Source organism: Trematomus bernacchii, unplaced genomic scaffold, assembly GCF_902827165.1.
Source record: "Trematomus bernacchii unplaced genomic scaffold, fTreBer1.1, whole genome shotgun sequence".
In the NCBI taxonomy this organism is placed as follows: domain Eukaryota; kingdom Metazoa; phylum Chordata; class Actinopteri; order Perciformes; family Nototheniidae; genus Trematomus; species Trematomus bernacchii.
In genome coordinates this window covers 204,979-222,250 of record NW_022987724.1, presented here as the reverse complement: position 1 = coordinate 222,250, position 17,272 = coordinate 204,979, and the positions used below count along the sequence as shown (strand labels likewise).

Sequence of the window (17,272 nt, the reverse complement as noted above, 5' to 3'; positions counted from 1 at the left end):
TCAATCTTAAAAAATCATTTCCAAGTCAAAAAGGTCAGTGTTTGTCGTAAAACTGTTGAAATATAAGACTATGAAAAATACGCAACTAGAAAGACTACAAATCCCAGAATCCCGGTCCGGTCCCCTTGTGTGTATGTACAGCTCTCAACATGCTTGTAGTGATTTTCACCTCTTTTAATACTTTTCGCCTCACTCTGAAAGAAAGAAGTGAAATGTGCTAACGTCACGGCCGTCTTGGTGTGTGGTGCGAGACGGGAGATGTAGCTCATTGAGCTAAAAAAGTGTTACTTCACATTTTAATTTTTTTGACTTGCAAAATTATCTTTTAAATTGACAAACATCATACGTGTAATTCGTGGCACAATTCAAACGGGATCGAAAGATAATCTTTCACCTCTCTATAAATAGGGAAATGGGAACTTGAACCAGTTTTCTAGTAAAAGTTACAATAAAATATATTTTCAATTCAAATGAGGCACCCCATCCTTTCAATACTGGTGGGGTGACATTAAAATGTGCAGCACATTAACATTAATCAGTTCTTCTAAATGCTTTTTATCATTTAATTGTGCCGTTTAGTAGCCATGGAAACCAAGGTTAGTTTTTTTCAAAAAGTGAGTTCGTAAGGAAGCTTGGGGCAGAAAAAGGTTGCATACAGTTAATGAAATTTCCCTGAGAATTGAACAGCAACAAAAACATGAAAAGTTAACAAGTTAATTTGAGTTGAGGATAGATTGCTCCAAACGATCATTCAGTACCCAGGAGGGTAAAAAGACCCCTGAAGGAAGAGCATTATAATGTGTTGCTCTGTGAATAAGCTTCTCTAGGAAAACTGTGTCAATTAAACAAAAATAATTGAAGTATATTGTACCTTCTTTCAGGAGGTCGGTGATGTCGGCCTGGTACTTGTTCCCGACGCGGATCTCCCCCTTATCAGCCAGCAGGGTCTTCTGCTGAGGGTCATACACCAGCGAGTAGAAGAAGGCATCCTGGGAAATACAGATGGCAGGAAGGCGTGAGGATGGTATGAAAGAAACAGGAAGCGAGACGGGCAAACGGAGAGGCGAAAGAGAGGAGTGTGTGTGCGTGTGCGTGTGTATCTTCCCCTCTGCTAGTCTCTCGTCTCCTCATTACTGTATGTGAAAAGAACATTCTGGGTCAACACGTTGAATAATTCATCTGGAAACAAGAATCTCTTAACTCATACGTTTCTCACAGACACACTCTTAAATAATCAGTTATCTCGCCCACCTAATCAAAGTTTAGGAGATCCTGTCTTATTATTTTTAGCGTGAAGATCTGATGGTACGTACCTCTCTGTCCAGGTAAGACTTCAGGGCTTCTGTCTCGTTCAGCAGAGTCACACAGCACTTCCCCCTGGAGTCCAGAAGGGATGTAAGGAAAGGAAGAAAGGGAAAAAGAGAAGGGAAAGAACATGGAGAATGAAAGAGGGAACATTTTTTACATGTGAAACACAGGACTTGTGTACCCTGTCTGAGAGAACTCCTCGGTGTAGGATGCATTAACAAGCAGCAACAATTACATTGATTTGTAGTGCGATGGAAACGTTTTCAATGCAGTGTTGTTTTTTTGTTTTGCACAACACCCAAAAAAGGAAAATAAGTGTGATTTTTTTTGGACATATTGGAATGATAAATGTGTTTGATTTCAATACTTTCAATATTTTAATTTACATTACATGTTAGACGTTTTTATCCAAAGCGACTTACATACTCAATACTGTGGACAATCCTCACAGGAGCAATTTGGGGTGAAGTGTCTCAGGGACACAACGACATGCTGACTGATCCGAACACCAACGCACTAATCCACTGCGCCACACGCCCCCCTACATAATTGTTTTTATTTTATTTAAAGAGACCATATAAAAGAGGGAATTAAATCATAATAAAATAAAATAACCTACACATATGAATTAAATTAACATTTTGATTCATATATCGGGATGTCATCAACATGTCTGTGAACATAGAATCCGTCAGTGGCTGTGTGATTGTTGAAATTAAACCAGTGAAAGAGGGTTGCTCTTGTTGCAGTACGAGCATTTAGTCTCATTTTGTTCACTCCCTCACCAGGGAGTGAACAAAAGTGAGTTAACTGCTTGATTTGAAAGCTTTAGATACAAAGGAAGCGTACGTAGCAACAACACTGGATTTGGTTTCAGCTGGCCGAGCCCGTTCATTCGAGTGTGTTGACACTACGGTGTGTCTCCAAATTATTTACCAGCGAGGTATTCATACCTCTCTAGCCCCGGGCGAACAGGGTGATAAACTGGAACACCTTCTGTAACCTCGCTGCTGCAGCACGGAGCGAGGTGTCAACTTAGAGAACTTAAATCAAGATTTGAATCCTCTCTAAACCAAACGACTCATCACAGTTATTTTTATTCAAGCAGATGTCAGTTTGCTCTCCCAGCCACTCCTCAGAAATGTCAAGTAATAAGGTGGTAATGATTATGTGGGTTTGCCTGGAGCTGCTCCCTGATGAGCAGAACATTTCTATATGTAGACACAGCTCTCTGTTGACATTTAGTGCTCATTGTGCTCCCTGAATTTCAGAGGATTGTTTTATGTCTGAGTTTGAGACTGAAAGCTGATTCCAAACTATCTTTCGGCCGTCATATATGTGTAGCAGATAATGTAAGTGAAGGAATCAATAAATAATCTCATCATCCTCATCCTCCAAGTGAAGGAGTGACGTTTTCACAGCCACACAAAGTGTTTGACTAATTTGTCAAAGTTCATTAAAAACACAGTATGATCGAGATGAAAGTAGCATTTGCTGCATTAATGCTACCTGGGATTTTGTTCCCAATAGAGCTGCAGCGTTATGTAAATCAGTCTAAAATCGAGCGAAAAATGATCTACTTTCAAAAAGGTATTCATCGATTTTAGTAACAAAAGTTCTGAAATGTTAGAACATGCTGCTCGTCCTGATCCTAGATTGTAGTAAAAGAAAGGGTTTTTTGTTGCTTTTGGGTTTGTAGTTGGAAAAAACAAGACATTTAAAGAAATAACCCTGTGCATGCTAAGTATTGACCCGTTATCAGAGAAATGTGAGTTTGACTGACTGCTCCGTTAACATCCGTATAGATCAGGAGTCGGCAACCCGCGGCTCTTTAAGCCCTCTGCTTGAGTTTAGACACAAATAAGAAGGAAATAAAATAAAAGTATTTGTAGGACTATTTATATTTTGTTGCACGGTTGAAAATGTTTCGTATCTTGTATTTTGAGGTGATACTGTGACACAAATAAAAAACAAAACGGTTTTAATTAGGTCAACTAAAATATGCGTCACATCCTGCTACGGTCCCGCGCTAGCGCCTCGTCTTGCAGGTGAATAACCGGACCCCCGGCTCGATGAGCGAACTATGGATAAATAAAAAAAAATAAAAGTATCGGAGGAACACAGAGGGTTTAATTCTGCGTGGTTAGAGTTATGCTTTCACAGCAAACGATGCTGGCTTACCGGTATGTTTGATATGTGGAGAGAAGTTGTCAAAGTTGCTGCAGCCTTTACGTATGGAGGAAAAACACGGAAGAGGAAGACCGCTGACGATCTTCAGTCATAATTCAATCACAACTATTTTTAGGGTGCAGCTATACGTTTTATTTATTTCAGAGTGGGCCTATTTTAATTGTATTTTTTTTCCTTCAAATGTGCAGAGGACTCCCCAAGTGCTGTGTTGATTTATTTTAAAGTAGGCCTGTGTATTTTATTCTCCTTATAAGAGTTCTTTGTTTCTTATTAGAGGTCAACAATTTTATAATGTAATGAATAATAAATGCAAAAGAACTGTAGTTTTTTGTCTATGATATAACAATAAATACAACTTTATAAGCTATCAAATATGTTTTGCGGCTCCAGACAAAACAAATTGTTGGAAAAGGGGGCAAAATGGCTCTTTTGGTCAAAAAGGTTGCAGACCCCTGGTATCGATGAACACACTTGTCATAATGCATTTGCTGCTCAAGGTAAATGAGTATTTTCTGTGGTACAGACAAATAAACCAGGACTGTAAATCTTAAAGGGGACCTATCATGCAAAATGCACTTTTGTACGTCTTTTATACATGAATATGTGTCCCCGGTGTTCCAGGGAACTCACCAAGTGTCAGAAAACACAACCCTCTCTATTTTCCTCCATACCCAAATCTCTAAAAAAGGGGCTGCAACGGATCTGATAAAAACTGATCCAGATTTGAACACTGTCCTGACGTCAGGACGGTGGCGCTACGGCTATTGGGCCAACTCCACCAATCAGGAGGAGACAACCACGGCATTGCCGTTCGAAAGCGCTGGAGACGCTGTAGTACATATGCCAGGCCTGTAGGTGGTGCTGTTCTCACAGAATCAGCCCTTGCAAAAACAGAGCTAAATAAGTGCAAATTGAGCGAAATGAGGCATGGCTAAAATGCATGATCTGTTTGGTATTTTGAAAAATAAAAAGTATAAATATGCCTTATATAGGTACACTATATTCAAATATAGCATGATATGTCCACTTTAAGGAGGACAATTTAAAATGTAAATTTAACAGTCTAAATGACTATAATGTTTTTTTTATTATTTTTTAAATCAAGTGAAAAGTATTCCGACATTGATACAAGTTAATTGTATTTTTTGCCGTTACCACATTTTTTTTGACTTGTTTTGAGTTTGTTTACAATCAATTTCAAGGAAGGTTTTTTTTTGGGGGGGGGGGAATGTTTTGGGAGCCACTAGTAGCCCAAAGGAATTGCTTCAGTCACAGCTTGGTATAGGTATGTGTTATCAAAACAGCGCTCTGTGTGGGACCAAAACTCTCAAAAGAAAGCAAAACAGACTGAAGTGAAACAGATGGTTTGTGGAGCAGGGGCAGCGTACCTGATGTGTGTGGCAGGTAAAGACTCCAGTTGGCGGGACAGGAAGAGCTCTCGGTGTCTGAGCTGGTGTTTGTGTTTCTCGGGGAGGTCCGCCATCTCTGGATTCTCCATCTCCTCTTCCAGCTCCCCTGGGGGTTAGAGAGGGTCAAAGGTCAAACGTATACCCATCGAATGAGGTGGAAGAATGACGTCCGCAGGGGAAACAGGAGAGTGGGAGGCGATGTAAATGTATCGGCTGCAGCAACAAACAGTCTCAGATGCACGACGAGATTTAAAGCACATGATGCACACTTTATGAGCCGGAACAATAGAGACCTCGGGGGGAAAGGGACTCGTGTATGCGCACAGGAATTTTACATTTATCCCGCTGATTATGTCTTCATGTGACCTGCGATATGAATATGGCTAAGGGTTTCTCCTCCATTACTGTATTTCACAACTTGAATACAAAAGTCATGCCACACCACTCAGGATTCTCCATCATTTTAATGCCCACCAACTGTGTTTCCATTGCACTATTATTTAGGTAATCTCATGTATTTCACATTTGTAAAGTAAAAAAAGAAATCACCATTGTAGAGTGTACTCTTCTGTTGTTATCCATTTAGAGCAGCAAAAGGACACAGCAGGGGATCCTGTAGCTTCCATTGAGAAAAGTTGAACACAAAGCTGTTTTTTCAAAGATGGAGAGATCTACTTTTTGAGACTTGCCGTGTTGAAATTTGAAGAAACATAAATAATTAAAAACTCAAATTAAGCAGATTTTCCCAGCAGAATTGATTTATTAATACTTTTAATCATGTGAATTACTTGGAGCAAACAGTTGCAATGAATTAATAATGGCAAAAATAACCAAATGAACAGAAATTTTAGGTCTGCTTGGATTTGTGTGCATTCAGTATGAACCAATCCTGGCTGCAGCTCTGTAGGAGCACAGTAGGAGACTAGAAAGGTCTTTGTACAATGTCTGCTCTTATATCTTAACAAGAACACATTTTAGTTTAAGCCTGTGAGAAATATCTGTGAGGTATCAGTTTCAGTCATGTTTGCTGTCACCCCAGTGCAATGGAGTTGAAAGTAATTTACATGCTGCTGAATCACTTACAAAACATTTAAAACACTCAACTAAGGATGTCACACACAATTTGACGCCTAAAAAAAAATATGTTTTCACATTCTTTGCAAAACTTGCATAGTTTCCTTTCAGGCTGGTGATCTTGAATTAATTGTTACTAATTCACCAGAGCATTGTGTCAGGAGCATGAATTTCCAAGATTTTTTTTTTTTATTGCAGGTGTAACCTTGAGTATCCTGGTTACCTGGACAAAAAGAATCGCTGGTGAAAAACTCTCTTGGATAATCGGTCTGAAAACGGATGGACAGAGCGGCAGTTGAAGGGCTATCAGCCCATTTGAGTCGGCTATGTGTCTGAGTCATCCTATAAGAATAGATTTAACCGCTGCTTGTAGGCAACATCACCGACGCTTCCTCATATGAGGATGAGGAGGAAATGGAGGTGGGAGAAGAGGAAAGAGGAGATAAAAGAAAGCGAGATGGACAGGAAAAGAGATCAACAGAGAGACACATTGGAGAATACAAAGGGAGGAAGACAGAGAGACAGCGAGGAAGAGGGGAGGAAGGGGAGCAATAGAGAAATCAGCAGGGAAAACAGGGGGGGGAGCCAGAGAGAGAGTAAGTGCAACAGAGAGGAGGAAGAGCAGTCAGTACGTGCTCCAATTCATTTGGAGTTTCATTAGAGGAAGCGAGACAGAAAGAGGGAGACGGGGAGCAGAACAAAAGCAATCAAGGGATTTTCAGGAGAAGAGATGTGTGGCCAAAATCAATAAGTACTCCTTCACTCACTCTGCCCAGCACTCAGAAGACACACTATCAGTGCAACACACACACACGTGCCACACACACACGTGCCACACACACACGTGCCACACACACACGTGCCACACACACACACACACACACACACACACCACACACACGTGCCACACACACACGTGCCACACACACACGTGCCACACACACACGTGCCACACACACACACACACACACACACACACACACACACACACACACACACACACACACACACACACACACACACACACACACACACACACCACACACACACACACACACACACACACACACACACACACACACACACACACACACACACACACACACACACACACACACACACACACACACACACACACACACACACACAAACAAATATGGACTAAGGTTATTAATAAAAGGGAAAAACAACATTACAAAAGGGAACAAGAAGGTGAAGTGGGGAGACAAACATGAAGTGTGTGTTAGAAATGCATCTATGTGTGTGCAACATGATAAAAACATGCGAGTAGCTAAATATTACATTTTGTGCTCGTACATATTTAAATTGACATTTTAAGGTTCATGTTCCAGTAGTAATCCGGCTCAGCGGCTCATAATGAGCTCCTGACTGGTGCTGCCGGTGGAGTTTCCCCTACATTAGGCATGAAAATCTATAAAACTGCAAACTGAATCACATCGCAAAAGAAGTGAATTCATTATTGGCCAAACTAGCTTTTACTGAGAGGGGGGGCGTAGGGATGAGACTTACACACTAGTCCCTGCAAAATATAACCAAGAGGAGGATATTTGTGTGCATTTTTTGACAGAGAATCAGTTTAAACATGAATGAAAAGACAACTGAAGGACAGCGTTCGTTAAGTTATACGGGAACTTTGTCGCAGTCTGTCCTTCTAACAGAGACGAGTTTTAAATAGAGCTAAACAACAGCTCTCAAGCAGACTGATGGCAAGATGTACAATTTTAGAGTAAACACTTTTAATCCAGGCTTTCCTGCAGGAAATTGGTTAGCAGAGCTAGAGAGTGCTGCCCATCTGACAGAGAGTTAGGGTTGTTGTCACCATTTTCCTATCATGTTAAAACTCTAAAGTTTGTTTTCCTCTCTCTCTCTCTCGTTTGTTATTAAGATGTGCTGCTTTGATTAATTACTGCAAAGTGAAGGTACAATATGATGCATTAATCACTCATCTGCTGAGCTGAATCAGACAGGTCCTGACACGTCAGATGATTTATGCGGCAACAATTAGTTTTCTTATTATGATGTTCTGAATTTTGGGGGAACTTTATTTGAAAGCCATCAGCATAGACTTAAATAGAACATGACACAAACTGGGGACGTTACGCTTTATGTCCGGCACCTTAACCTGTTAAGCCCAGAGCCTGTTTTTCAGGTTTCAGGCTCGAAAATGACATGTCCAAAACAAATGACTACAACTTAACTTCTAAAAGGGTTATATGAATAATTTATTTTATCAAAGTAAGGTTACATCTGTGAGTTGGATGTAGAAGTGTCAGAATCAATATAGATTTTTCTCAGTCAGAGTAAATTCAGATGGAACATAGCAAAAAAAGGTAAATTCTTACCTCCGCCTAAAGAAAAAACATTACTTAGTGAAAACCACCCTTGAATGATGGGATGGTAGACTAAAAGCTTTAGGAATCCAAAATATAACATATAATAAGTACCCTGTATCAAGATTGAGGCAAAACAAGTTAAATTTGACCTTTTTAGAGAGGTTTAGCAAAAAAAAGTTCCAGGCGGAATAAGCTTTCGGCACATTTGGGTACATCTGGTTCCATCAGTGCCATTTGACCTTTTTCAGGTACCAGACTATAAAAATTGTGTATTACATTGAATTATCACCATAGGTATTCATTCCATCCAAAGAAAACAAAATTAAAATGTAAAAAAAAATTAACGTTTTTTTTTTTTTTTTTAAAGAAAAAAAAAAGACCCGCCGACGGGGTCTTTGGGGCTTAACAGGTTAACATCCCTTTAATAGGTTCTGTTTTCTGTGTGATGCCTCAACTGCCTAATAAAGCATATATATATATATATATATAAAAAAAGTATATATAATATTTCTGAAAAGCTAATAAACTGTTTCAGGCAATGTACTTACAAACACTGCGAACAAAAAAAAAATATATATAAGCTCGCACCGACCATAGATTATAAAAAGGAAATTATACAAATGCAGACAAGAGTATATTATTTTAACTTAAAGAAAATACCTTAAGCACGGAGGAGATGTACCAGTTGCTCTGATGTTTATCCGAGGAGGCATTTTTTTTTACTTGACAAAAAAGGAGGACATTTTTTTAGACTAAAACTTTAAAATATGATTTGTTCTGTCTACTGTGTTTGAACAAAATATACTGCATGTATGTTCGTCAGCAGCTGTTTGAGGTTTCCCCCTTTAATAACTCAGTAAAGGTTATTTTTTTTGTTTTTTATCCCAATACAGGGTCTGCATCTCTGTACGTACCAGGGTTTCCATTAGCCGGTAATTACCGGTTTTTAGCTGGTAACATTTATTAAAAACCGGTAAATTAAAAACCTGCCGGTCAAAATGTCCGGTAATAATTAGGGATGCTCCGATCGATCAGCTGCTGCTGAGTCTGACGGAGACAAGCAGCTCTGCATGATCACCTGAAGCCCCGCCCACTGTTTAGCAAGCTGCATGAGAAACTGACGGGCTGTCAGGAGAGAGGAAAAGAGAGGCTCCGTTTCTCCCGTGTTATTATCCAAAGTTAATGTAAACTTTTGAATAATGTACTTCATCTACTATAAGTAGTTTGTTTGAATGTAATAATTATGTTTGTTGTTTGTGGAAGCGCATCATTTATTGAAAAATTAATCTGAACTTTTCAATCTGTTACGATTATAAACTGAAGCAATATAAAAATGAGCCCCATTAACTGAGTTTTAAACATCAGCACATCCGGTCATAGTCCGGTAATTACCTGCTAATGGAAACTCTGCTACACAATTATTATTATTATTATTGAAACATGATCGGTAAGTTTCAAATTTGTCCGGTAAAATAAATTGTTTCCGGACATTTGACCGGCAAGAAAAAATATGCATATATGCATGGTTTTACACACAGTATCCAGACTGTGTGGTTCATCATCTCCTCCATCTGGACCCTGGCTGAGCGTCCTTGAGTAGCAACTCAACTCCCCAACCTCAGTCCTTCTCCTCTGCTCCTCTGAGCCAATCTCCTGGCACTGCACCCACACCATACTCTCTACAAATTGCCTCTCCATCTCACCTGTCCCAGCCAATTATCAATTATTGATGAATGGGTCGCCTTACAGGGCTGAGAGACGGCAAGGGGAGGGGGAAGGAGAGGAGAGGGCAGGCCTGAGGGTGAGGAGAGCACCGCAGACCGTTATCCCCTTAACAGACTGACTGTGCCTCCATGATACAGTGAGCGTTTGAGAGGCAGTGGAGCAGACAGCTACATGCTTCTGCTCAAAAACCATTGAGAAACAGTTCACTCATGGATCCTTCTAAAGCGGGAATATCTGTCAATGTAAAATCAATACTGGATAAGAGAAGACACCATCTGGGAGTTTGGTTGTGGTATTATTGTGACATTTTGTCTCAACATACCCCCCGCTCCTTCTAGTTTATGTAAACAAATCATTTTTGCAAAACTCAAAATGTACGGTCTCTATCCCAAGCCCAGATAACTTTGTTTACCTCACAAGGGATATTTCCCCCAGACATAACAAAGCTTCCTCCAGATAAACAGAAGACATTAAACAGCTGTTTTCACAAGCTGAATCGTTCTCCTCATAAACACATTTGAATTGGTTTAATCCCTGGGATTCCCCTTTAAGTAACTGTAGTCAAATTTAAAAAAATGTGACAAACAAAAAACAAAGTCTGTAATTGGTTTAAGTTAGTAGGCTGGTATGTATATGTATGTAAATATAAGTCTTACAGTAATCAGACTTCAGTACTGATCAAACTTGTTTTCCCATTTCCTGACTCAATGTCCCAGAAACCAGTTTTTTGGAGTGCATATGAAATCAAGTTAAATTCAAATTAACTAATATCCCACTAATAATGCAAACTTTTTAAGCATAAATTCCTCCTTCACATCCCGAAAAACAGGGCTTCAAAAGAGGGGTTGAGCAGTATGAGGCATGGCTACAATGGGTGATCTGTTTGGTATTTTGAAAAAAAAACTTCACAGACATGTTTTATATAGGTATGGCCCTACAATATATTTTTCAAATATAGCATGATAGGTCCACTTTAAGTTAAACTTAACTAATATCCCACTAATAATGCAAACTTTTTAAGCATAATTTCCTCCTTCACATACTGAAAAACATACAAAGTAAGTACATTTTAAAAAAATATTTAAACGAATAAGACGTCAAAGCTGCTGCAATAAGTGAAATCTCTTTGTGCACCATAACAAGGCATAACAACTGTGTCGACATGCGGCGAGGACGTTGCCTTCTCCACTTTCTAATCATTAGGGCTGATAAGGACACAGCTAATAAAGCTCTGCAGCTGCGGATGCAAATGAGAAATTCATCCTCTGACTGTAGGATATAATCTCAGGTCAAATATAGTGCCACGGTGCAGCTCCATTGATTCAACAACTAGGAAGAAGTGCCATCCTGCAAGTGAATTAAGTTATAAAAAGGTAGTTAAAGCATACAAAAAAAAAGGGATGTGACATGTTTATGACCTAAGCAAAGGAAATGAGTGGTTTTTAATATACTGCGCCACGACCAGCACCCCTTCACTGGTTCCACTTTTTGAGCATCAGGTCACTGGCAGTATTATTGTCCATTGTTTATGGGAGCTAGGAGCCGCATCTCAAAAATAGAAAAAAAAGGTTTGAGTCATGGCAAATTCAAACGTTTGAAGGGAGGGGCCAGGGAGGTAAAAATGCCAAGTCCGCCACAGAAGCTGACCACTCAGGAGGCAGCTCCGCTCAGAGGGGAGGGGCTAAAGCTGGAGACGGAGGCCCCATTGAGGGAGTGCACAGAATCTCTGCAAGCAAAATATTTGATCAATGACTCACAGCAGACACGCATAAAGACACACAGGCAGGCAGGCACACACGCACACACACACACACACACCAAAGGAAAATTACCTAAATGCACCCCTTAAGTGACTTCTGTGACAGAGCTAAAAAAATCAAGTCATCATGCCTATATAAGAGCAGACCAAAGCATGCAAACACACGCATGCAAACACACACGCATGCAAACGTACGCATGCAAACACACACACACACACGGGGAGCTGCAGCTACAGAAACACAGACAGGATACAGCCCACACCCATGCAGTGCGTAGCCAATTCTGCCATGCATTTTTTACATATTGCAAATGTCTGGAAGCCCCTTGCCGAACTGCAGATGGCAAAGAGAGCAAAGCCAAAAACTAAAAGGCCTGTAGAGGAACGGCCTATAAAAACAAAAAAATAATCAGGGTTCCTTAAGCTCAAGGTGAGTTAAAAGGTTCTTTTTTTAATTTATTTTTAGGATAAACTTGACAGAAATGAAGATTAAAGAAAAAAACAAACCTATAATTGTTTTGGGTTGAAAACCGGAAGCCTCACACATTTGCTTGGAGAAATAATAATTGAGTAAGAAGGGAAAAAAAACAGTCTTACAGGGACACACACTGACACACTGATGCTGTGTGGTCCAACAGAACAAAACAATCCCCCTCCTGCCATAGTTACACCCCACAGGCCTTACACACACACACAATCTTCAAACGGGACACTTGTTAGCTCTCTCTCTCACACACACAATATATATATATATATATAGATATAGATAGAGATAGATAGATAGATATATAGATAGATAGATATATATATAGATATATATCTATAGATATATATATATATATATATATATATATATATATATATATATATATATATATATATATATATATATATATATATATATATATATATATATATATATATATATATATACATATACACCCCAAGAGCCATCATTTAGCCTGCCACACCCAGTCAAAGTCTGATGCTTGGTTTTGCCAGGACTGCAGGCTGGTGTTTTTATTGTTAGTACGACAGCACTACTATGAATGGTGGAGGGAGTTAAATCTAAAAACATATTTTTTACCATTGATGTGATTAGCTTCATCTTTACACATTACATTACATGTCACTTGTTAGATGCTTTTATCCAAAGCGACTTACATACTCAATACTGTGGGCAATCCCCACAGGAGCAATTTGGGGTGAAGTGTCTCAGGGACACAACGACATGCTGACTATAGTGGGGTTTGAACCTGTGACCACCTTATCCGAACACCAACGCACAACCCACTGCACCACACGCCTCCACACATTTTGGTATTTACAAAAATGTACAAATTTAATTCAGTTTGAAGCAAAACTATGTAAATATTTCTATTGAAATACACTTTTTGTTTTGCTTCGACCTCAAATATCCACCTCAACAATAATTGAATCTTGAACTGAGTCATGTTTATCCTTACTGCAAGTCATCACATCTGCATATTTTCAGAAAGTGGTCCACTGAATACATATAAGAACAAGTCATGCACAACATTTTAATAAAGCCATTATTTATTATTGTTAATCCTACGTGCACACCACTCATGAATCATCACGACTCTAAAAGGATTCTCCTCTTCATTTTTTGCATTTTTTGATGTGGCTGGTAAGGATGAGTAATTTAACAATTACGACCAGAGTCTGTCAGGATGTGGGTGGTTGTGGTTGGTGGTGGTATTTTACCACTAACATTATACTGAAGATGGATAACCATCAGTTGCCCAAGAGAACAGATGCTTAGAAAGAGTTCTTTTAAATGACTGTTGTAAGTTTATAAATCCAAAACAGAGATCACCTGTTGTTATAACACACATGTTATGCCTCAGCCAACCACTCTAAAATGTACAATTTCCATCCATATGTGTCCAGACTCAGGAAGGGACACCCAACATCTGTGTCACTATAACAGTACCCTACCAAATGTGAAATAATGTCACAACCTCCCCTTCTGTTCCGGAGTAATGGTGGTAACGTTTTTTTACACAATATCATTGTCATCATTTCATTATTTTGGTCGTAATTAGTGTATACATTATAACGTGTTTTGTGAAGTCAGTCAAATCCAGGACCCTGAGGCGGGCAGGGAAGATAGTGGCCGACACCTCCCACCCTGGACACAAAGTGTTCACCCCCCTCCCCTCTGGCAGGAGGCTGCGCTCCATCAGGACCAAAACCTCTCGCCACCTGAACAGTTTCTTCCCCTCCGCTACCGGCCTCATCAACAAGGCCCGGCCCCCCCCACTGACACTTTACCTCAGCCACAACGCAGACTCTATGCATTACATTAATGCACAACAATATTTTGTATTACTGCAGATTTTTTGTCCATATTTTATTCCTTCTATTCCATTGCAATGTAAATACTGTTATATTTTTCTAGTTCTCTATCCGTGTTTTTAATTCTTGTTTTATGCACCACGACACCAAGTCAAATTTCTCGTACGTGTAAACCTACCTGGTAATAAACCTGTTTCTGATTCACATCATACTTGATTTAAAGTTTGTGCCAAATCTGAAGAAATTCCCTCAAGTTGTTCCTGAGATAAAAGCGTTAATGACAAAGAGACAGACGGAAAACCAAAAAAACCAATAAATAAATATTCTGAGGCAGGAATAAATCCCACTCTGCTGCTCTTCTTTCAAATCCAGGCCCTCTGGAGCAGTGCCTTGAAGGCATATTTTGCCACCGACCCCTTGGGGGACAGCCGGGACATTTAAGATCGTCTCTGGCCTTTAAAAAAAGACACACTTTTGTTACCAGCAACTTTACCAGCCTCGTATTTCGACAACCTTTTAAAACTGACCATCTTGATCCTTCTGGGCTTCTGTATTTCCCATTATTCCTTCCCCATCATTAAAAAAACATTGTTTTAATGTCTTTCTCTGTGAAAAACACCCTGGTACCCATAACATTAAAAGGCTGCTGGAGCCCAGTCTGCCAGCTGTTCCAGACACTGCAGTGTTTAGCTCCAAGCTCTGGAGAAGAACACCACATTCAAGAACACGCCTCACACCCACGCTTTAGAGCACATATGCATAGACGCACACACACACACACACACAGGTGTCTTCCTATTGATACACCCAACAGATCGAATGCTGTCTGCACTCAGGCCTGTCGGAGGAGGAGGGAGGGGGGGCTGCTGCAGTCTGGACTGTTTCTCTCAGCTCGGTAACAAAAACTCAATTCAATTTTGTATCACCCCTGCTGTGCAAACAAGCCTCCCAATCCAGCCAAATAACAAATTGTATTTTAAAGTTCAGGGAAATCTTCTTAAATTTGACCGAGGCACTATACCTTTGCAGTGGAAAATAACTGAAGCGTGTTGCTCAGAAAGAAATGTTTGAAATCCTGTTTTTTTTTGTTTTCTTGATGGTGTGTTTTGCAGGCGGGGTAACGGTCGGTCACTCACTTGCATGTTTGTCTGCCAGGGCGATGAGTGTGCCGGAGATGTCCCTGCGTCGGTAAAAACACACCACTTTGGCCTCCACGTTCCCATTGGCTGTCTGCAAACCAGAGACAATCGGCGTTACCACGGCAACAAGTGGTGCCGCACACAGAGCACCCACACACGCACACACACACACACAGATGATTAAAAAAGAACCTTAGATGAGGAGAGTTCTTAACTATGGCTGAAAAAACTCAGTGTGAGGCTCCAGCTAATTCTCCCAAAATCACTTTAAGTGTCGCAGTTATCGGGACAGAGCGGTGTGTTCAGGGGTCGTCCGTTTTGTTAGTTGTTTTTTCCTCATAATACTATATAGGTATGATGATATTTGTTTTTAATGAAGAGCTGCATGGTTTGTTATTGACTTTATTGAACGATACCTTAACAATAAAACTCTAGGTAGAACAGTTAAAGCAATAAGACTCATTGATAAATTGATTTGTAGTACTTTGCAACAAAAAAAAAGACACAATGAGTTTGAATCTTATTATAGGCCGGGTAAATTGGATTAGGATTTTTCTCATGAATCGCTCTAGTTAAATATAATGCAAGTAGAAGAAGGATGGAGAAAAAGCCAACACATCCAACATGTCACATTTCTTTACATTATAAAAACATTTTATACTTTTCCAATCAGAGAACAATTAAAAATCTAATTTCCCACATTTCTGTGTTTGAAAACAGAGCGTAATACAAAAGAATAAAAGGTCATATATTAATAGTCAGCATTTTGTTATGAGTATGAGAGTTATTTCAAGGTTAAACAACAGCAGCTAAGCAGATTGGAAAATGAAATTAAATGTAAATCTTCTGAATCACTTCAGTACCTGGGCTAAAAGGTGTTCCATTTAACCAAATGTTTTCTTTTCGGTGATTCATTTCACTAAAATTGGATTCATGCATACATATTTATATGTGCAGGAAAGTTAACTGTAAAATTAACTTAAAGCAAAACAAAACAGGAGACAATGAGAGAGTGGCGAGGGCAGCGAGAGAGAGGAAGATGAAGAATGGATCTGTTATCACAGGGAGGCGTTGAGGTGTAGTTTAAGCATCTGGCACTCAAGCAGCCGAGTGAATACATGTTCCTTGCTGATATTAGTTCATTTATCACCGTTTGCAACGTCAAAGTAATGGCAGAGAAATTATCAGAAACTATTTGTTAACCAATCAATTGTTTCGGTCAGTTTTTTTAAGGAAACATGTTTAAATATACTTCAGTTCCAACTTTCATTATGTTATTTTCTTGTCTGATGTGATATTTAAGTAAGTCATGTAAGAGTCTGACAACATTATTTGGCACATACTTCGCTCTTTTCTTCCACTTTAAGGACCAAAAGAATAACAAAGCATGGAAGTATTAATGGCAGCCAATCATTTGCATGTTTAAATTGTACATTTGTATCTTTAAAATCCTAATTTTGGGGCACAATGTAAAAAGACATTACGCATAAAGGATCCAATGTGTTTTTTAGCCGTTTTAAACAGCTGCTGGTTGTCCGGACTTTTCCCTTTACCGTTTTATACTTTCTAAACACGCATCTCAAACTTTATGTTAGAGAAAGCCGGCGCTCCCTGCGGGGCGGAGAGACTGACAGTGACGGCAGAACAGAGGCTCGCTCTGCTCTCCGTGTCACTCACATCAGGCAGCCGGCAAGTTATCCACACAGGCCGGGACAGGGGACAGACACGGGCACCTGTAACCAGTCCGCAGAGACGGGACTCTTTTTCTGCTTCCTCGACTGAACAATGTGCAAGATGGCAGGCTGGGGTTTACCTGACAGCATCCTGAGCAACATTATTATCTTCGGTGTGACATCTCAATACAAACACTGTTTTTACGGCTTTAAAGGCAATACAGATATGGCCTTTTAGAACCACACGTTTCCTTTACTTTAAAGTGGTAAATTGCAAGTGTATTATTCATAGCAACAACTATCAATATCACCATTATGT

General features: G+C 39.7%; 1 protein-coding gene across 2 annotated transcripts in view; it reads right to left on the bottom strand.

Annotated features, from left to right (window-relative positions):
• Window positions 1-17,272, bottom strand: part of mta1 (metastasis associated 1) — a 47,455-nt gene that overhangs the window by 16,659 nt on the left and 13,524 nt on the right. For both annotated transcript variants that reach the window (XM_034144492.1, XM_034144494.1), the window contains exons 5-8: window positions 15,278-15,371; window positions 4,887-5,013; window positions 1,314-1,377; window positions 872-989 (exon numbers count right to left, since the gene is read on the bottom strand). In XM_034144492.1, the coding sequence (XP_034000383.1) occupies window positions 872-989; window positions 1,314-1,377; window positions 4,887-5,013; window positions 15,278-15,371 (403 nt within the window). The remainder of the gene's footprint in view (window positions 1-871; window positions 990-1,313; window positions 1,378-4,886; window positions 5,014-15,277; window positions 15,372-17,272) is intronic.